The following is a 22883-nucleotide window of genomic DNA, read 5'->3' as shown; positions in this document are numbered from 1 at the left end:
GCCACGATTTGTAAATGTTGCTTCATCGCTAAGCAATATACGTGATAAATCTGGTGTATTTTTTATTATTGCCCATGTACAAAAGATAACACGACTCTCAAAATAGTTTCCATGCAGCTCTTGATGGAGAGAGACATGATACGGATAGAACTTATGACGGTGAAGAACGCGTAGTACACTTGCCTGTTCCATGAAACTTCCGCGTGCTATTGCACAGGAACTAACGTGTAGATCTACAGTAACAGCAGTTAGAACATGAATTATTTCACCCTCTTCTCCAGTTACTTGTTTTTTTCTGTTACGTTTTCTAGATGTTACACATCCAATTTCACGTAATTGGTTGCAGAGCTTCAAAAATAATTGTCGAAATGGATGACGTCTATTAGGATATAGTTCCGCGTACAGATCACATGAACGAACAGCATTATTTCTACATTCTCCATACACCATTAACATGTCTGATTTTTCAACACAATAAATGTACTGAACAGGAAACACACATTAAAAAAACATGGAGCAGACAACTGTCGGTATTTACAATTTTCAAATTACGATAACTCGTAAACAACTTAAAGTAGAATCCGGAAGAAAAAAAGAAAACACCACTGTCATTCTAATTTATTCTAGATTTATTTTGTTATAATTTTAATGGGCATATTGCATTTGGTAAATGCAGCTTTATAAAATAACACACATTCTAATAATTAAAACTGTGCATGGGCTACAATTATGACCCCTTGGTTATAAATAATTTCTGTGAAAACAGCACATTAATAAGACATTCCATTTCGGAAATATTTCGGGTGCAAATTTTAGGCGATTCACCCTGTATATATAATTTTTGCTAGTGGTTTTACGTAATACTAACGCAGGTTTTCAACGGCGAAGTGATAGGAAAGAGTTGGGACCGGGAGAGATGGGAGGGAAGGGGTGTGGCCTAAATTAAGATACAGCATCAGCATTTTCCAGGTGTGAAAATGGGAAATGATGTGCTCGAATCCACCGTCTACAACACGCATGCTTACAGCTACACGACCCGTACTGCGCACCCAATTCGCTCGGCGGAAACCTTATACATATATTGTATAGGCGTGTAAGTACTGAAAAAAAAAAGCTGATGCATTTATAAAATTGGCCAAAGCATGCAATTATATGCACCTTGAATGTATGATTAACAAACTCAAAGTTGATCATTCCTTATACGTACTAGAGTCATTAAATTCGCGGACTGGCGCCTAGAGTATAGGTTGCCAATAGAAACAGCGAGTCTTACATGTTGTCGCACAACACGGCGTACACTTTTTTTTTTGCTAGGGGCTTTACGTCGCACCGACACAGATAGGTCTTATGGCGACGATGGTATAGGATAGGCCTAGGAGTTGGAAGGAAGCGGCCGTGGCCTTAATTAAGGTACAGCCCCAGCATTTGCCTGGTGTGAAAATGGGAAACCACGGAAAACCATCTTCAGGGCTGCCGACAGTGGGATTCGAACCCCCTATCTCCCGGATGCAAGCTCACAGCTGCGCGCCTCTACGCGCACGGCCAACTCGCCCGCGGCGTACACTTACACAGAACCACACCCTCCCTCAAAATAGCCGCCGTTGGCCACTATGCACGTCTGCCAAAGTTCGTATAGCTGCGGGAAACACCACTCAAAAATATTGGCAGGAAGGTTCCGTACTTCTCTTGTGGCAGTAATTATCTTCTTGGCCAAATGATATCTACGCCCACGCATCTTTGCTTTTAATCTGGGAAAGGAAAATAAATCGCATGGTGCGAGATCAGGCGAGTACGGAAGGTGTAAGAAAACGGTGACGTATTGCCTTGCAATTTCCTCTTGGACAAGCACAGAGCGGTGTGCCGGGGCGTTGTCATGTAGCAACAACCAATTCTCCCTACTCCAGAGCTCAGGATGCTTACGACGAATTGAATCTCGCAGACGGCGAATGATCTCCTTGTACCGGGTCTTGTTGACAGTAGCTCCTTGTGGGATGAATTACATGTGAATAATACCCAATGAGTCGAAAAACAGTTCAAGCATCACCTTGCCTTTTGACATGTCTTGTCGGGTATTTGTCAGTCGTGGCGATGATGGAGATTTCCAGGTAGCCGATTGTCGCTTCAGTTGCGGATGGTAAAGTAAACAACCATGTTTCGGCTCCGGTTGAGAAATGTCCCGCTATCGTCAGCACTAGTGATCAGGTCACCGCAAATTGTCATGCGACCGTTACGTTGGTCTTGCGCCAGGATGTGTGACACACTGTGCTAGGTAACACGCGACATGTTCAGACATCAGGCAGAATTTTGTGGCACGCACCATGGCTAATCTCTACTTACTGCAAGATCATCTATGGATTGGGAGCGGTTGGCACCCACCAGCTTACCAGCTTCTTCGATCTTGCGTTCTTTTCGTACCGTTTGTGGGCGACCAGTACGCTCATCATCCTCCAAACTGTCTATCCACAGCGCAAGACGTTTGTACCACTTAAATACAGCACTGCAACCCAATGTGCCGTCACTGTACACTTCATTCATCATCTGAAAGGTTTCAATAGCGGATATGCCTATGTTTTGGCAGAACTTTATGTTTGCCCGCTGGTTAAACACCGATATTCTCAAGTTCCGCCGCGCACATTCAACGTCCCTTCACAACAGAGACCGTACTTTTACTGACGCTGTACGCACACACCTGTCCTTTTCTGGGACTGCACCATCTGTCAGCGCAACCTGTCTGCTGCTGAAGTGCACCACAACGACACCATGCGCCCAATCCACGAACATATTGTCTCTACTAAGTATAAGCTTATAGATTTAATCCCAGAAACTCTTTGAAAATACATGAGGTTATGGGCTTCAATTGAAATGCATTGGGTCACTTCATAACTCCTTGTCTATCATGAAGTCCTCTCTCGCGTGATAGTGAGCATCACATTAATGTTCTTGTTTACTATTCTCAATAGCCAAGTAAGGAAACATAAAATAGTGGAAATGCACACACATTTATCACGTTTGATTTACATTGTTGGACTTCCTTTGTTTAATACACTGTTACAAATGGAATCATTCAAGGAATAGTTTAAAAATCTACTTTAGGAAACAAAGACTCTGCTACTGAAAGGCTGTGTGAGCATGTCCGTAACGATCTGGTTTTGTGACTGCAGTTATGAGGATATCTTACACACCACTGTAACAATAAGGTATAAATATTCAGGAGTAACCTATATAATATTTTAATAGCAGAAGTATTAGTAAATCATTAGGTGAAATTCTCCACAGAATGCATAACTTCATTAGTCAGCCAGTTAGCGTTCACCTTCTTTCCATATCTCTTTGCCACACTAAACCAAACAGTCTAAAGCTGAAAGTTAACTTTTTCTCAGAAGTTTTATATGAGATTAGTTGCTGTGAAAAAAATTAAGTTATTCTACTAACTGTGGGTTTACATTATTTTCCAATCCATTGTAGAAAGGAGAATGAAATGTTGAATAGGATTTATGGTCAAGGAATGGGAAGACAGATTGCAGCAGCTTGCAAGCCATGCTGGCCTACCTCGGCAATGCTGCTCGCTCTACTAGCAACGACTGCATGCGGACTGGACCGGTGGATACGGGGACAGGCAGAAGAATTGCTAGCAGAAGTAGTAGTAGTAGTGATGGTGGTGGTGGTAGTAGTAGTAGTAGTAGTAGTAGTAGTAGAAGTAGTAGTAGAAGAAGAAGAAGTATTGGAACGAGTGCCACGGGCGCGAACTTTATTCTTCTTAACATGCCTGTAAAGCATCAAGCACTACAGGATAGAGTGGGGATCAACAATATTGCTGGTTTCACCTATCTTCAAGCAAAAATTCAATACTTGTTATATCATTTGAATCAGTCGTCATTTCGGAAATTGTAATTTTCTGATACGCATCTTATGTCCTCACATGTTATAGAGGAATAATTCGTTAAGTTCAATCCATATGAAAGCACAGTTCAATTGTTATATGCACTGAGATAGGTATTGTGGTCGTTATTTATATTTCCAAGCTTTAAAGTTCGATAGTGTTCTTGGTCAAATATAAATGAGGTAATTGCAAATTCTCTGAAGTATTTGCTTTCATGCAAGTTGCCTCCTTTGAAGATGGTTGTTATTATTAAGTTATAACACAGAATTTGTATATATATTTCATATAACAAGTAGTTATACTTAAGGATTTGTGAAACTCTTCAACCTTTCAAACAGGATTTTTTGGTAATTAATCTTAATATAATTAGCCATGCAAGATTTTCAGGGGTGAATATGTTGTCTGAAGGGTTTGCAGTTTTTAGAAATATTGGGAATACTATTAAATTGAAAATTGCAGTAGTGGAAACCATATGACGTATTATTGTTAATGTTAGAATTGAACGATATAAGACTTTCGTTGTATTACAATTGGATTATCTGATCCCAGTTCAGTTACAATTCCCATGCCGATGTTAATATTCATTAATTCATTCATGCAAACATTCTCATTAAATACACTATTAATTTCAATCAAGTTACAAGTAGGATACAGAGTGTATTTTCTAGGATATATGTGTTTACTAGTGGTATACAAGTACTACACAACTTCATTTTTACCGAATGTTAATGCAATGTAGTTACAAATTACGCACTCCTGATTACAGCTGTCAGATAATTAACAAGGTGAGAATTTTCTACAAAATGATTTATTTGACTTGCAGCACAAGCAAAGGCTTTTGTAAAACTTAACTAGATATAAGAATGAATATTATTCTAAATGTTTACGAAAACCTGTATGGAATTAAAGGCTATAACCATGTACAGTTTTTCGGATAACATTACATTTTTATACGTAACTTTATTTGAAAGAATTTACTGACATAAACGCATACACTTTCGTAACAACCGAAGAGATGTAAAAGTTAATTCACAGTTATATTTTAACATTCCTCCAGATATAGATGTACATTCTTAAAATTAATGAGTAATTTTTAATACTCTCTCATTTTAATAATAGTAATGGAGTTCAAGTGCTACGATAAAAGTAAGTACCTATAGTATATGAATGTATTTCTCACAATAATGCTATGACATTAAAAAATGGAATAAACTAAAGCTGTTATAGTTACTGTTTGTCCGACTCGTTGGCTGAATGGTCAGCGTACTGACCTTCGGTTCAGAGGGTCCCGGGTTCGATTCCCGGCCGGGTCGGGGATTTTAATCGCTTCTGATTAATTCTTCTGGCTCGGGGACTGGGTGTTTGTGTCTGTCCCAACACTCTCCTCTTCATATTCACACAACACACTACACTACCAACCACCACAGAAACACGCAATAGTGATTACATCCCTCCATATAGGGTTGGCGTCAGGAAGGGCATCCGGCCGTAAAACAGGGCCAAATCCACATGTGCGACACAGATCGCACCCGCGACCCCACCGGTGTGGGAAAAGCGGTAGGAAAAGAAGAAGAAGAAGAAGTTATAGTTACTGTTTGTTTATTTTATTTACTTAGAAATATTTATGCAGGAAATACTGCTCACTACTCCAGTACCAGAAGTCAAAGTGTTATGGAGCAATGTCCTTCATTATCATATGGATTGATTGGGCACTTTCACTAAAATAATTATATTTGTACAACGACGTGATAGAGAATTGGACAGATGCCAGCATAAACTATGATATTAATGTATGCTCTATTGTATTAGTATAGACGTACCTTGAGGAGAAAATTGTTTCCACGAAGCCTCCAATACAGTCAAATCGTTATCTAATTCTCTGCACATTGGACAGCTATATTAACGTTTCCAAAAAAGTCACTTTCGAAGAATAAAACATTCACATCCAAAATATTTTTTAGGTTCTGTATTGAAATAATACATTCTGGAAGTTGATTAGTTCTGCTTTCAGACATACAGGGTTCAAACTAAAGATTAGCAAAGGGCCGCGATTCTTAACCCGAAGCACGAGCTCATCGTACGTGTGCAGGAGCTTCATGCTTAAGTGTGGAAAACGCCGGAATTGTTATGCAGCTATGCTATGTCGGTAAATTCGAGCTCGGATACCCAGAAGTCGGGAGTGGCCCTTCCGGCAGGCCAGTGTTTGTCTTTCGTCAGTGGATGCGGAATATTAATAATCCCTTTCCAAAAGTGAGCTATGTGAAGATTATTCCAGAAGGTCATGAAATGGCACTGCCATATTGCCATAGTAACATACAAAAGTAGTTCCATTTCGTCTCTCGGGAGACACGTTTATGCCAAATCCAGACCTAAGTAGATACAAAAAGAAGCCGAGGGCAACATTTCGAAGGCATGTTTATTTTTCTGAGCTCTCGATTTAAGATCGCTGAAGTTGTGAAGGGGGAAGGATTCATTAATCTGGCAAACGAGATTCTCCGACTGGGGACCATGTACGGAAATCTAGCTGCTGGGGACATTCAACCGTCAAAATGTACAGTTTCGCGTCAAGTGCACAATTTTACTGACCAAGTCAAGAGCGAGTTTTCACCTCGAGTAAGGAGGCTTTTCTTAAGAAACCGTGCTCTCTTGCAACAGAAATGTGGATTGACAAATACAAACGGTTTGATTATATCTGACAGGTATGTGTCACAACATAGATGTCAGTCGGGCATTTCACAAAAATTTGCTTTGTACGACTAAATTTCCAGAGGGCAGAGCTAAAACTGGGGTAAACATTAGAGTGGAATTATAAACTATTGTGGCTGGGATAAATATTCATAAGAATTAACTAGAGAATGTAAACTTTGTCTCAGATCAAGGGGCGAATATTAAATCTGCGCTTTCCGTTTATATAAGCTAAACATAGCCTGCTCTGCACATTGCGTCAAACTATTCTATAGCACGTATTTGATCCGAAGAAGGAAAGGGACCAAGCAGATTATGGGAGCCTTAGATAGGTGTATTTGACTACTGAAGCATTCAAACGCCCCGCGATTTATTTAAAAAACAAAGTGGTTTGTTAGCAAAAAAAGAAAGAGAAAACATGTCCGTTTATCAGCATCCCGGTCTAGAAAGCTAAGAAAAACAGACAGACGAGAGGATTCGTCGTGCTGACCACTCGACACATCATAATTTGCAGTCCTTCGGGCTGAGCAGCGGTCGCTTGGTAGGCCATGGCCCTTCGGGGATTTTGCGACATGGGGTTTGGTTTGGTTTTACCAACATACAGAGTTAGGTAGAATAGCGGTGTTAAAATACTGGAGTCCATCAGTGATCAATACGACGATTGTGCAAATATTACTATCCAGCGAATAGAAAGCATCCATTATGCAAGACTTGAACCAAGGCCTTGCACTAACGGGTGATTTGTTTTCTGAGACCTTTCAAGGAAATGACCGAGGGACTGTAAAGAGATAACTTTCGCACTTTTTGTTTGGTTCTCCTTTGCCAATGGAAGCTGTTGAAATATTCGGAGGAAGTAGAAGGCGAAAGCCAGGTAGGTCTCTGCTCAAACAGCAATAAAAGTTAGTTAAAATCTATATCTATTAACTCCACTACGTGATGCTTCACGCTGTGAGGATACTGAAAAGAAGAGCACGTTAATTCATACTCGCTAGCGTGGAGTTGATAATGACACACTAAACAGCAACATTTCTGTGGGCAACTTTCCATTTTAAAATGTTGTCGTCTGAGGAGAAAGAAATTGTCAGAAGAGATATTTCAGATGGTAATTATTAAATCACGTAGCCTAAATAAGATATAAAATAATTGTAAAATTATGACCATAATACAGTTGTATACATCATACGCTAATATCAATTTTCTGGCAATGAGACAGGAGAAGAGTCAGAGAAAAGAACCCTGATGTGACCGTGACTAAGAAGAGTGGGTTCCGGACCCTGTAGGAAACAATAAATTTAACAGATATAATGTTGCAGCCATGAACGTTAATATTGCACAGAACATTGTAGGTAAAACATGAACATGAGTACATAAATTAACAATGATGGTTGAAACAGTTCTTTGTATTCTAGCCACCAGTATTTCCAGCGAAAGGTAGGCATTATTGTACAGGAAAGAAGAGCAGGATTATCTCCTGAAATCGTGGATGCCATTTTCATTGTGCAGAAGACTGAGTCTAGAATCAGTATGTTCCAATACCGTTTCCCTTTGTGTTTTGGTAGGAATGAATTATTGCTTACGATAATTGCAACGTATTGATATAGAAGAGAAAAATAACATTTCATATATTTATATCCCTTAGGAAATAAAATATAATTCTATTTCCTATATTTTTCAATTTTTGCTGCCTGAATTGAGCTCCCGTCTAACATGCCCCATTTACATCAACATTCGGGCGGTAGGTCACTCACGACTAACATTCGGGAATGCGATTTCTGTCAATTGCAAATGTTTCCCCGAGTACTGGCGAGTGTGAGTATCAGCTGCTTTTGACATTCCCTGGTTCAAACCTCTAAACTGTGGATAACTGATAACTGATGAAGATATTTTATAATGTTATTGGCTTTACGTACCATTAACAAATTTTATGGTTTTCCGGGACACCGAGATGCCACAATTTTGTCCCGCAGGAGTACTTTTACGTGCCCGTAAATCTACCGACACGAGGCTGACGTATTTGAGCACCTTCAAATACCACCGGACTGAGCCAGGATCGAGCCTACCAAGTTGGGTTCAGAAGACCAGCGCCTCAACCGTCTAAGCCACTCAGCCTGTCTAAATATTCTATAATGGCTGAATGGGATACTGCTCGAAGACGATAAAAGCACAATTCGGTGGAAGGACGCTATTACACCTATTAACAATTAATTAATTGAGAACTGTGAAATAAATTTATTCAGTACTCAACACAAAATATAATAGACACAAAAATGCGCAGAATTCCTCCTGTAGGTAATCTGACTCATCTGGTAAACTGGGCTAATGAAGCTTCTCATTAGAAATTTAAATATTTTGCCAATTTGTATGAATTCACTTATTATAAATCTTTTGGACTTCCGACGAAAAGATGGACTGAGACCGTAACGGACCACATGGTCTGATACTTGGCTAGATGATGATGATGATGATGATGATGATGATGATGATGAATTCAAATGCACAGGAGCAACCCTTTTCACTCTCACTCTTAATACCGCAAGAGTAATTTCTATATTTATCAGGTCATATTATCTTTTCCTCTTCCGAGTAAGATGTCTACGACCACTACTGATGTCTCTACTACTAATATTGATTTTAAGTTCCACCAACTACTTTTACGGTTTTCAGAGATGACGAGGTGCCGAAATTGGGTCCATTCCGGCACGGGAAAAGAAGTTTGAGAAAAATGGCGTAAAGCTACGTCAAGGAGAACTACCCAAGGGCGTGATAGCCTCTACCGAAGACGAAATAGGAACGTATCAGGCCTATCAGGAAACGTGACTTGATGCACTGGGTAGTGGATTTGCGATCACAGTTTGTTGAGAAAGGCTGACCGAGGCATTTCTAGTAAGATGGGAACAAATAGAATGTAAATATTTGATTCATTGGAAGGCTGTAAATGAGTTGTGTGGGACACGATCAGAGCTCGTGTTAGATATGACGACATTGGGCTTGCATGTAGCTGTGACGTGTTCGAGCCGAGACAGCAGAGCAGTTCCCAGTATCCTCTGCTACTTAAAAAATTATGTTTTTGGGGGTCATACACATTTTCTACTTTTGTTCCATATACTTAAAATTTCATGTCTATCCAGACATACGAGTCGACTGAATTAATGTCTGGAGATCTAAAAGGCCATTTTAGGGCTTATATCGTCATATCCAACGATCTGGAAATTTCTGATTCCAATTCTCTCGAATGAAGCCGCTTAAATGAGGTTGTACATCGTCGTGTAAGTACCACTTGGTCTTTGATAGCAACATCTTCCAGCAGCTCTGGTAATGTACATTCGAGTCATTCGTGGTAAGCCACACCGATAAACAGTGAAAATAAAACGACTGATTCAGAAAACCAAATTAAATACTGATTGAGAATTGGAGCTGAAATGTGTTTTGGCACACTGCGTGGGAATGTTCTACAGTCCATGTGTGGGTGTTGTGGACGTTAAACACATTTTGGGTTAAATTAGCTTTATCAACAATAAATAAATAAATAATCTGAATTTAGTGCTGTCGCCCAGAAGGCGGATTCTCAACAGCCTTAAATTAATGTTACTGATACTCGAACTCAATTGATGATACGATGAATGTGCTACCGGCACGTTACCTCTTCTCTTAGTATTCTACGAACGGTTTTGTCTGATCCACCGACGTCACATGCTACACTACAAAGCCGACGAGAAGGCTAGGCCATGATCCGGTAAAGTCACGTGACTAGGCCAGTCTGAGGAATGGCAGAGTGAAGTCGTTTAGCACATGTGTCCCTGCGGTGTTAATGCGAGTTTATTATTACTTACGGAAGTATGTTAGGGAGACTTTGTGTTTAGATGAAAAAGTTGGTGTGGTGCGTCGATTCTACATTCACTGTGTTGTATACTAAAGTGTGTGTGAATATTTATCAACAAAAATTAGCGTGTAACCTCAACGCCCTCTTCATTTGGTAATGTTGCTGAGCTACAATACACAAAACTTGGATAAATTACAAACTCAGTGCTGTAGATTTAGGGGCAATACATAAATATCCTATTTATGGATGGATTTGGCAAAACTAGAAAATCTCTCGTCGCCGTAGTGTCTTCGGGTGTCGATCAAATTATGACAGAGAAACGAAAAACACAGACGTTTTCTTTACCCATGGGTGAAAGCCACCGTAAGCACTGGCTTCATCACATTCCAAAGGATATTTTCTAAGCTGAAAAACCCAATATTAAGCATAAATAACTTGATGATTCGTGCATGATTCAAGTAGATAGGTTCACATCCTATCGACAGATAAACAGTGCCAACTATTACATTATTTACATCCAGGTTCTAGAAAAAGAAAGAACAATAAGGTTTAAAAATGATGTACTATTTGCAGTTCAGAATGGTAACAAGGATTTTATCCTAAGTCGCTGTTAAAGCGAGGCAAGGTTGTAATATTCATCTACACTTTTTTTTCTGAAATTCTGGATGTACCGTTCGAAACAGACGGTATTCCTTGTTACACTTTGTCCATACTGACCTGTATAGGAGGTTATGCTGCTAGAAAGGTTTTAGAAAAGTTTAATTGTGATGTCTGTGCAGTGTGGCCTCAGTTAGTAAGGAAGTTGATGTAGGTTGATCACATGATTTTGTTAAGGAACTGGATAGGAATAAACAAAATTTGCCATCTAAGGTGGTTGTATAGGCTATACAATTGGATTGGTGTGGTATAAAGTCTCTTTACTTGTAAAAGATATCAGTCAGGATTTTAAGTCATGTGGGGCCGGGCTGAGTTACTCAGGCGGTTGACCTCAACTTGCCAGGTTCGATCCTGGCTCAGTCCGGTGGTATTTGAAGGTAGGTGATCGAATACGTCAGACTCGTGTCGGTAGATTTACTGGCACGTAAAATAATTCCTGCGGAACTAAATTCTGGCACCTCGGCGTCTCGAAAAAGCGCAAGAAAGTACCGTAGTTAGTAGGACGTAACGCAAATAACATTATTATTAGTAAGTCACGTGGGAAAGAGTTATTAGTTGCTCAAAAGATAAGTAGACCTATGTCAAAATTAAAGAAATCAGATATAAAGATATAAAGAATATTGAATGTCAGTATTCTCTTAATAACCCGCTGTTAAACAACCTTGGAAGTATACCTCTCTCTGCCAACGAAACTCTCCTGAATAATGTTGAGAAGAAGTCTGTTGATAAACCACGAGTTTCTAAGGTGACTTCCAGGAAGGTAGTATAATTTTGAAACCAAATATCTAAACATATTATTTACAAGTACCTGCAAATAGCTTACAATACCCTTAATCTTGGATTAAATAAAGCATTTCTAACATGAATGTTATTGTAAATATACATTAACCAGTAACATTAGCAACATCTGATTTCTATGTGTGTGTACATGCATAATGCAGTAAGATTTGTAGTTTTTGTTCAACCAAGAATAGTAAGGGAAAGTATGTTTCATTTAGTTTGTAATTGAATAGTGTGCTTTTGGTAGTTTGAAATGCTCTGAAATGCATTTTATTTACCACGCCACTCTACAGTAGTCTCTCATGTCAACATAGGGATGTTTTCTCCAGAGTAAGATGAGCAGACCAGCAGAGTCACTTGACATTCAGTGTGTGACGTGCGTGCCGAGGTCTGTCTGTCTCGTCGGTCTCGCTACACAACGAGTACTACGATATAGGCCTACTTCAGGGGCGTATTCTCCTTGAATGCAAGGCATTCATTGCATGTGTTATGATAACACAAAGAACTGTCTGATTTACGATTTTAGGTTGTTTCAGGTCAAACATTAACGATTTCATCTCTCAGAAGTTCAAAAGGTCCGCGCAACTGTACTGGTTCCGTTGCTTGACTACGTGTGGTGCTGGTGTAGTCTCACCGTCTACTCCACTCTCGGAAGAAAGAGACAGCAAATGTAGGAGTTAACGACGTAAGGCATTCAATCTTAAAATTGCATTCAGTGGCAGACGTAGTTCTGAAACCCTCCGAACGATGTCGCTGCAATTGAAACTTGGTCAGAATTTGTCACCCCATACCCGTGCTACCCTCTGCCATCTGTTAGCAACTTGGAGAAAGTCGACATGTTTACAGCGAACGGGACACACAGATTACCCCCTAGCGAGAACCCAACGTGACGAAACTGACCAATGCCACTAGGGTGACTTATCTCCAGTGCTTGAGTTGTGGCTAACTAGTGAGTTAATTCATTGTGTGTTTTGCTGATTAGTGAGTTCATTCTGTGTGTGCTGTTCCTGTGCTATTCGTCGTTTTCGGAGTTTCATTATATTTTGCGCAATGTGGTATTAACGATGGACGAGTCTAAAACGGATATAATTGTAAATCAGTTTGAAAAGCCATTTACTGGCCGTTCGTTTGATGAAAAGATGCAAATAGTTAAAGCCGCGAGACCTCTACATTTTCTCGTAAATTTCTTCTTCTTCTTCTTAATCTGCTTACCCTCCAGGGTTGGCTTTTCCCTCGGACTCAGCGAGGGATCCCTCCTCTACCGCATCAAGGGCAGTGTCCTGGAGCTTCAGACTCTGGGTCAGGGGATACAACTGGGGAGGATGACCAGTACCTCGCCCAGGCTGCCTCACCTGCTATGCTGAACAGGGGCCTTGCGGGGGATGGGAAGATTGCTAGTTTTTTTTTTTTTGCTAGGGGTTTTACGTCGCACCGACACAGATAGGTCTTATGGCGACGATGGGATAGGAAAGGCCTAGGAGTTGGAAGGAAGCGGCCGTGGCCTTAATTAAGGTACAGCCCCAGCATTTGCCTGGTGTGAAAATGGGAAACCACGGAAAACCATCTTCAGGGCTGCCGATAGTGGGATTCGAACCTACTATCTCCCGGATGCAAGCTCACAGCCGCGCGCCTCTACGCGCACGGCCAACTCGCCCGGTGGGAAGATTGGAAGGGATAGACAAGGAAGAGGGAAGGAAGCGGCCGTGGCCTGAAGTTAGGTACCATCCCGGCATTTGCCTGGAGGAGAAGTGGGAAACCACGGAAAACCACTTCGAAGATGGCTGAGGTGGGAATCGAACCCACCTCTACTCAGTTGACCTCCCGAGGCTGAGTGGACCCCGTTTCAGCCCTCGTACCACTTTTCAAATTTCGTGGCAGAGCCGGGAAGCGAACCCGGGCCTCCGGGGGTGGCAGTTAATTACATTAACTACTACACCACAGAGGCGGACCCTCGTAAATTTAAAAAGAGAAAACAAGAATTGTGTACGCACGTTCAATCCAGAAACTTACAGTAAAACTGTTTGGCTCGAGTTCACCTACATGTAATTAGGGTGAGTAGAATTGAAATTTACTTAATACATTGTGTTAACTGCATGGTTACTAGTTGCATGCCTCAGTGGAGATTCCAGGATACGCCACTGGCCTACTTCCACCATTCCCGGAACAACAGTGTCAGCGTTGCACATCCATTGCCACGAACACGCTACATTGTTCCAATAAATTTTGCTGGATTCGGAATATGACTCAAATGTTCACCGGCTCAATGTACCGATGCTGTTTGTCAACACCTTGCCTGCAGATAGGCTACGCGTCAATGATATGCACTGTTGACAAACAGTTTTCTGTGAGAGATCTTCTACAGAATTGTTTCAATACCATGGAATTCTGTGTGAACTGCAGTAAGGAGAAACTAGTAATACTTCTGGCACTTTATCTATAATAGCCGTTGAAGCGAAGCTTTCGTCACTTAAAGTGACATTTATGCGTAAGAGAATTAGGCTTTATTGTTGTTATAGAATACGGTATTAAATAAACAATTTGTATGCTGTAATATTATGTAGTCATATTCGCTGATCTTTTCGTTTTAGATGGTGTTAGCCCGGCTAATACATAGACCCGCCGCGCCTGAGATTAACTAATCATTAGTTTAATCTTCATGTCATTAGCAGTATAATACAAGTTGCAATTGTACTATGATTCGTTCCAAGAGCCCCATTTACAATATAACACAAATTTCGGTTTTGGCAACAAAAACTACCAAATGACAGCTTTCAGGCTTTTTCCTCTAAACTTTAATTCTAACACTCTTATGTATAAAGTAGCCAATTATTTACTTCTAATGTAGAATTTAGTGTTACAGCTTTGCAGTAGTATATAGCATTTTAAATAAATTTTCTGGGTAGGTCACTAGGCTACATGTAAGTAACTATTAATGGAACTGCATGCTCTACTGTAACATTTATACACTTTATAAGGTTTAATATTACAAGGGAAGGGTATAAAACAAATGTAGTCCTGTGACAATGTCGTAATTATTTTGATGTGAATGCTGAGATAAGTTTGAGGTGATCATGCTGTAATAAAAGCTTCGCTGAACATTTCACAATATTTACTTATCTTCTATATACAATATTGACTCAAATGAACACTGTTACGAAAATGAAAGTTTCCAAGATTAATTTAATATAATGAAATTCATAAATTTAAATTACAGGCTATATGGAACCTAATGTGAAAACCATTTTAAATCTTTTCTATTGAAGAATTAAGTTTCATGATCGGTGTACTTTTATGTTTGCTGTTTCTTAGATTGTAAGCGTATTATTGAAAGGATCTGGATGCAATGCATGATTGACACTTTTCTGGGACGGATAACACATCTTTATTAAAGCATTCTGAAACATTACCTAGTGCCTCTAGTACTAATTAAAGATGTGAAGTGTATGTAGCACCGATTATGAAGAATGGATTGTACAGTTTGTAACTGATATGAATGATGTCTTACCTTGGGAATTTAAATTGCCCTTCTTCAGAACCTTCATTTCCAAATGTGGTGAGTACTTTGCCATTAACATCAAAGATTTGTACGCGATGATTGTTGGAGTCAGACACAATGACTCGGTTTGTGTTAGACACTGCGATATAATGTGGGTGCTCTAATTGCCCTGGTTTGCTGCCACAAGAACCGAACTTTCCAACAAACGTCCCATCTGACTGGAACACCTAGCAACACAATATTTGGCAATATATTAATACCGTAATTAGATCTGTATAAGAAGTATATCAATTGATTCCAGCGTTCAGTTCAATGCTTACATGAATCATATTTTTCTCATACGATATAATTCAGTTTAATAGGAGGAGAGTAACAGATAATGAAGTATTAAATGAACACTAGAGAGTTTATAATTAATTCTAATAGTTAGAACTTGCGTAAAAGGAGTTCTTCAGTATAATACCAATAAAATACCTTGTAGTACTTTTGTGCATTCATATTCAAATTTAAATTTGTAGTTGAATATGACAGGCGAGGTTATGAATAAGATAGAGGCAATTTTGTATGAAAAGTGATACCAAGAAATGCTATTGAGAAACAATCATGAAAAACAATAATATGCATCACACCCAAAAACAAATTCCAAATGTTTTTTGGAAGAGTATTGCATCTCCAAATTATATTAATATTGCAGAATTTATTCATAGCTCCACTTGGTTTCAATATTTCTACAAAGAATTAATATTTCTGAATATTTTGTGTTACGAGTACACCATCTATCCGAACACAACTTCTAGTTTCCTTCATGTATTTTTAATTGTTTAATTCATTCTTACATGATAAGTATTAATGCTTTACAGTGGTTAGATAAAAAGAACTTCATACTGTAAAATGAAGAAATGTACTGATGTCAGAAATTTACAATTTCTGTTCTATTAGTCACATATAACTGTTCTCTACTTAACCAACACCAAAGTGAAAGAAAATCAAATCTAACTAATAGTAGAAAAATCAATCAGTCTAGAATACAATCTTACGAAATCTACAGAAATGATCATTTCTGAACGACTTTTAATATAAAGTCCTGCTACTCGTGTAACATTTAGCAGGTCACAAACGGCATTCCGATTTTATATGATCCTGTGAGACGAAGGGCTATGGTTCATACATAAGCCTTTCTCCGATTATTTTTATATTTTTTCAGTAATTTAGATATTTCTATTATCTCACTATGTCCAATAATAATACTAATAATAATCATAATGGCGTGGGGCTCCGGAGAAGCTTGGTGCAGGTCTTTGGAGTTTACTCCCATAGGCGACCTGCGCGTCTATTCGAATAGGGAATTCTAATTCCGGAGACGGTACACACGGCCAGTGCCCCAGCTATCGGAATTAACCAATGCACGCTACAATCCCCGACCCAGCCAGGAATCAAACCCGTGACCCCTTGGACCAAAGGCCAGCACGCTAACCATTTAGCCATTGAGCCGCACATTATGTCCACTCTCAAACATATTTTGTTTGATTTATTGGTCATCCTGAAATAGGATCGTTTTTTGCATGGAATTAGCATGAATTCCAACCTCTGTTGACATCCATTATTTCACTTATCCAACGCGATATAGAGGCTGCAATAGTTCTAAAGAAATCATCATCGTCTGGCAAACGATTCCAAGTGACCGGTGTTCATGGAACCTGTTATGATCAGTTTGACTGGCTGTAACGATTCATCCCGTCAGAGTTCACGTTCAGTACAATTTAAATATGAAGGTCGATCCATAAGTTCGATGTGGACCTGTTGAACAGACAAGACCTGAAGGATATGGCAATTGTGGATTTCAGAGAGGCATTGCTAAAATGCGATCACCCCCTTGAGATCATGCATACTCAACTTGAAACCACGTTTTGCACGACATGCAAATAATGGTGTGATAATATCCTCTTCCAGCACGACCAAGGTGCGGCATTGTGGTGGTGATTATCATCTTAAAGTGAAATTCAGCGAGATGAACATCCCTTGTCAAGGAAGAAAGAGGGTGAGATCCAGCGGTACGAATATAGAGGGTATCGGTAAAAGAACCATGAAAATAAACGATTCCCTAGGCTTAGAAAACCTTATACATTCAGGATCGGAAGAGATGACCAAGGGTGGTCTCGAAGTGAGGCACCTGACATTCAAAAGTGGAAGACGGTAATACCAGCAAAAGCAAGCTTGCAATTTTACGTCAATGTTGATATCATGATATTTTCTTTGTTTTGGTTCCCATATGACCTCTAGATTTACGTAGAAACCCGAACCACAGAGCCATGACTCTTAGAGGGACCCAGGGTTCGTTTCGTGGCCAGTCTAAGGGTTTCAGTTCTAGACTGAGGACTGGAACAGGCTTCAATCAGTATTGTCAGACCAATTGAGGAGCTGGCTGATACGAAAGGAAACGGAATTGGTCGTGGAATCCAAGCAATATGGTGAAGGTTGTCGTAGTGACCACGTGACTCTCCGGTATCCGCATGGCCATCTGGCTGAACAGTATTTGTCTTGGCAAGCCAAGGACCTCAATGACATGTGTAAGCCGTGGGTTTGTTTTTCACCGAGCAATTGGCTGCTCAGTTTGTGTCACGTAGCTATAACCTTGCATTCGGGAGATAGTGGGTTTGAATCTCACTGCCGTTGGCCCTGAAGATGGTTTTCCGTTGTTTTCCATTTTCACACAAAACTGTACCTCAGTTTAGGCCACGGTCGCTTCCTCCTCTCTCCTAGCCCTTTCCTATCCCATCGATGCAATAAGACCTACCTATGTAGGTGCGACGTAAAGCAGCTTGTAATTGGTTTGTTTTTCTTTGTTTTGGATGTTTATTTTACCGAGAACGTGATTCATTATATCGATCAGTAATATACAAGTATTACAGAAAAACAATATGTAGTTTGCAAGTGACTAAGAATTAATTAAAATTATTCATTTAGAGAATATTTAAGTTCTTTGCAGGTACACTTTTCCCAAGCACAATTGAACCTATAGATTTTTTGTGGATATCCACAGTGTTTGTATCTACATGGGAGTATAATTTTATTTTGATAATATACAGGGTGACCCAAAAGTTCTTTAACATTTGACGAGGTAATACTTCACGGAATATTGGAGGTAGAAATATAATAATTGACACAGATGATTGGCATGACATGGGATTTTGTTGACATGGAAGTAAAGTACATAAAATGACCAACAGATGGTGTTGGACAGCAACATATCAGGTACAAATGGCCACACATGCTTGACATGACATGGGGTTTTATTGACACCAACAAACGAGTGCGCAAATAGGCCAACAGTTGGCGCTGGACAAAAACACGTCAGTGATGGCGTATGAGACACGTGTACGGTATAAAAGTAGCTGTCGTGAGAGAGGACGTCAGATGCGCCTGCAATCGTTGCATGTTGACGTTACCAGAAAGGGCAAGTTTAGTGAAGCTTAATTTACTTTATTTTGGTATCAATAAAACCCCATACCATGCGAATCATATGTGCCAATTATTACATCTCTACCTCCAATATTCCATGGTGTATTTCTTCGTGAAATGTTAACGAACGTTTGAGTCACTCTGTATTTAACACATTAAACACATATTAACACATTGTTAGCAAGAAGGATACATTACAATGCACTCATCATATGAATATCAATAAGCACTGATGCATAAGAATAATAAGAGTATTACTCCGTAATCCAGGAATATAATGTTTTTCCAATACTCACTTGTACACGATGATTCTCCTTATCACAGACATAAATGAATCCTAGGGCATCTGTTGTGATTCCCCATGGGTAGTTGAACCGCCCATCCGCAGTACCCTGGCTGCCAAATGCACGTAAGAATCTGCCAGCAGGGTCCATTACCTATAAAATCATATTTTAAAATATCAGTGCCACCTGTTTGTAGGAATCCTTGCTTCTTTGTTTGGCCATATTCGTTATCAGGACAGTCATTCAACTTCGAATTCTGTCGTGTTCACTACAAAACTTTTAATGTATTTGGTCTATCAAGTGGGACTAGAAATTAAATTGGAAATTCTCTCATAACAATAACGACAAAAATACAATGGATAACTGAAGATAGAAATCTGTAATTGCCTGTTGAACAGTGTGGTATGCATAATTGTTAATGAGATCAAGACTATTTCACTTGAATTTTAGAGATCACTCTCGATCGCACTATCTGGAAATATATTTGAAATACAAAAAAGAAAAAATCTTTGAGCAGACACAGTTCCTCAGAGTTTTCTAGCCAGAACTGTAAGAAATCATTTGAACGGGAGCCATATTTTACGTGCGGTAAAGGTCTAAACTTCTTGCCTCTATCAGGAACTGAAATAGAATATTTTCAGTTGAGGGCTAACACCTTACCCGTTGAGCCACTGTGGGTCCAAAATTGCAGTCATGTCATGACATTGTACCTCGTTAGCACGATGTGTATTATTGTATACTATATATCCTTCTTATATTCTTATTATATACGTCTCTGTAGCGTAACAGTTAGCTGCCATCCTCGGGGGTCCGAGTTCGATTCCCGGTAATACCTGAAATTTAAGATTGGTAGGAGTGCTGTTATGTCATTAGATAGGTACATGCAACTCACCTCCATTGGGAGTGTGTCTGAAAACATCTACACTATCCGGCACGAGGACACGAATTTGCATTATTGCCCGGCTCCAATGCTAAATGATTAGCGTCCTGATCCTTGGTCCAATGGGTCCTAGGTTTGATTCCCGGATGAGTCGGGGATTTAAACTTAATTTGTTAATTTCTCTGGCTTGGAACTGGGTGTGTGTGTCGTCTTCTACTTTAATAAACATCATGGGTAGGGTCCCATCCTCACCGGCACGCAGGCCACCAAGAGGCGCCAGTTCGAAAGAACACCAGGCTTCTCCAGAGGCCATACGCCATTTAAAAATGGTTTATTATGCTAGGCCGAGTAGCTCAGATATTAGAGTACGAATTTCCTGAGCTCAAGTTCATGGATTCGATCCCAGCTCAATCCCGTGGTGTTAGAATTGCGCAAATACGTCAGCCTTGTGTCGGTAGATTTACCGGCACGTAAATGACTTATACGGGATAAAATTCGGGTACCTCGGTGTCTTTGTAAACCATAAGAGTAGTACATGGAACACAAAACCAATAACATAATTATACTTATCATACGCGCATTACCATAACGAACTCCTTAAATGTATTATAGTTTTTGCTCTGCTGTGTTCAGTAGCTAAATTTGTTCATAAAGAGGTTTACCATGACTTTCAAGAGCAATAATAGTATTTGCAATGAATGTAAAATGAGCCCTGATGTACACCAAGTCATTTTCAATACTTTTCAATTCCTTAGAGTTGATTACACAAACCGAATCATACTCAAAAGTTGACACATGCTCTCTTGACTGCTCGGAAATGCCCACTGTAGCAGTTTACTACTCTCAGCCATGTTCCCCATTGAGTGAGCACTGGTTCTGGAGGAAAGGGAACATCTGCAAGTTTCTGTCTAAAAGCTTGTACTCTTAATGGAGCATTTACGAAAATTTTCTTCACAGACGAGATTATTTTAGTAACCTTCGGAAACTCGAATCTGATCTGCTCCGTTACTCGATTTAGGCCTTGGGCCAAGCAGGTGACTTGGACAAGAGAATGGAAAAACACCTTCAGTGTACGGATGGCAGGTTCCATATACAAAGCTGCATCTGTCACAGCGATTAAAACTTCGTCTTCATCAGGATTTATAACTTTGAGTCCACTGTTCACAAAATGAGCCACTGTATTTTGATTGGTATTACTCAACTGTTTCGTGTAGATCAGATAAGCTCTGGACGGTGTATCAGGATTAAGCTTTCCTACAATTAAGTTGGCTACGTAACTATGTACCGTCCAAGGTTCGTTTCATCAACCGAGAACCACAAATATGAATTTCCAAGATCCATCTTTATCCTAGAAATAGCATCCTCATACGTATCTTGCAAATATGTTTTCCGAAGGGTCGACTCGGAAGGGACTGATTGGTGGCAATACTTTACCAAGAAATTTCTGAAATGGGAGTTTTGTAAAGTTTTAAACGGGATGTTTGCTGCTACAATGGCACGACACAAATCAGCACTAAATGCGCTTTACCTGGATGAAGTCTCGGATGTCTGCATCAAGAGTGTCTGCTTCAGTTTAGATTTCCGTTCGGTATTTGCTTTGTGTAGAGCACCCTCCGCGTGTTGTCTAAGATGGTACTTTTTTCACTAGATACTTAAAAAATCAAACATTTAAATATTTATATAATTATTTGTTAACTATTTTTTTGTTACAGAATTGTTTCTACCAAGCACGACTAGTTTTATCATCAAATTATCTTCCCATCTACCGAGTAATCGGGGAATTCAAGGAGCCACTGTCAAATTAATTATACTTTAGATGATTTTATTTTCGGCATTACGTTTCCTTCAAGTGAACTCGTCGAACTCTAAAGACCAACAGTACACACGTACCAGATGTGCAGCTGTTGTTCTAGTGAAAAATGGAATTCCAAGATTTGACAAGATTATAATATTTATAAAGGTAAAGAGATTGGGACGTTCGCATTGTGTTACTAATTGCTGGGATTTCCAAAGCTAGGAATGAGGTAGGGGTTGCTATCTGTCCTAGCAGTGTTTAACGGTACAGGCTCATAAGAATCATAGTAGACAGGCTGTTTAAAAATAATGGTACAGTAGACAATTATTATGAATAGAGTAAAGTATGGTATCAAAATTAAAACAGAAATTCAAATCAAACAAAGGAAAGGCAGTAAAAATGGAAGATTAGAACTAAAAATAGACTTAGAGTGGAAAATTAGGCGCTAACGTCAAAATAGGCATTTTTAGGCATTATAAAGCTGCTTTATATAGGCCTAAACGTTCGTGAAACATGTACATTTAAAAGGCGACGAATGTATATGTTAAGAAAAAAAAAGATGCATTTGCCTAAAATCCGCTGTCTAATTACAACTTATATATGTTAGTATGTTATACAATATCTCCTTGCACTTACCTGTATGCGGTGATTGTAACGGTCGGCGATGATGAACTGGCCGATGCGGTTGACAGCCACACCGGCTAAGCAGTCAAATTCACCTTCGCCATTACCGTAAGAACCGAACTCTTTCACGAAGATTCCATTGGAATCGAACACTTGTACTCGATGATTAGAAGAGTCGGCCACAACTATGGAGTTGTCAGGGCCCACGGCAATGCCGCGTGGCCATGTAAAACATCCGGGCTCGCTCCCCCGGCTTCCGATCTTAAACTGCTGGCGTCGCTTCTGCAGATACTGGCTCCTAGGGGAGGAACCTGCTGCTGCCACTGCGAAACCTACCAATAAATACTCTTCTTTAATATTTTTATTTATTATACGCCTTTGTTTAATTAAATTTTCAGTTATTTCACTTTGTATTTGAACTCTATCTCATACTGGGAAATCCACAGTAAGTTTAGGCATGCATTCATGTGGTAGGTATGTTTCGTCACTTAGCATAATCTAACAAACAATATATACACATTTC

At 39.6% G+C, this 22883-nt stretch overlaps 1 protein-coding gene across 4 annotated transcripts in view; it reads right to left on the bottom strand.

The window, feature by feature from the left end:
* The window catches only part of tn (tripartite motif containing protein thin), a 172296-nt gene that overhangs the window by 11779 nt on the left and 137634 nt on the right, over positions 1-22883 (bottom strand). For 3 of the 4 annotated variants that reach the window (XM_067141475.2, XM_067141477.2, XM_067141476.2), the window contains 4 exons: positions 22373-22692; positions 19074-19214; positions 15328-15545; positions 3550-3766 (listed from right to left, as the gene is read on the bottom strand). In XM_067141475.2, the coding sequence (XP_066997576.2) occupies positions 3550-3766; positions 15328-15545; positions 19074-19214; positions 22373-22692 (896 nt within the window). The remainder of the gene's footprint in view (positions 1-3549; positions 3767-15327; positions 15546-19073; positions 19215-22372; positions 22693-22883) is intronic. The other variant, XM_067141478.2, reaches the window with a different exon arrangement.

Source organism: Anabrus simplex, chromosome 2 (genome assembly GCF_040414725.1).
Source record: "Anabrus simplex isolate iqAnaSimp1 chromosome 2, ASM4041472v1, whole genome shotgun sequence".
Classification (NCBI taxonomy): Eukaryota; Metazoa; Arthropoda; class Insecta; order Orthoptera; family Tettigoniidae; genus Anabrus; species Anabrus simplex.
Note: the sequence above shows the minus strand (reverse complement) of the source record. Positions and strands in the feature narration are given on the sequence as shown.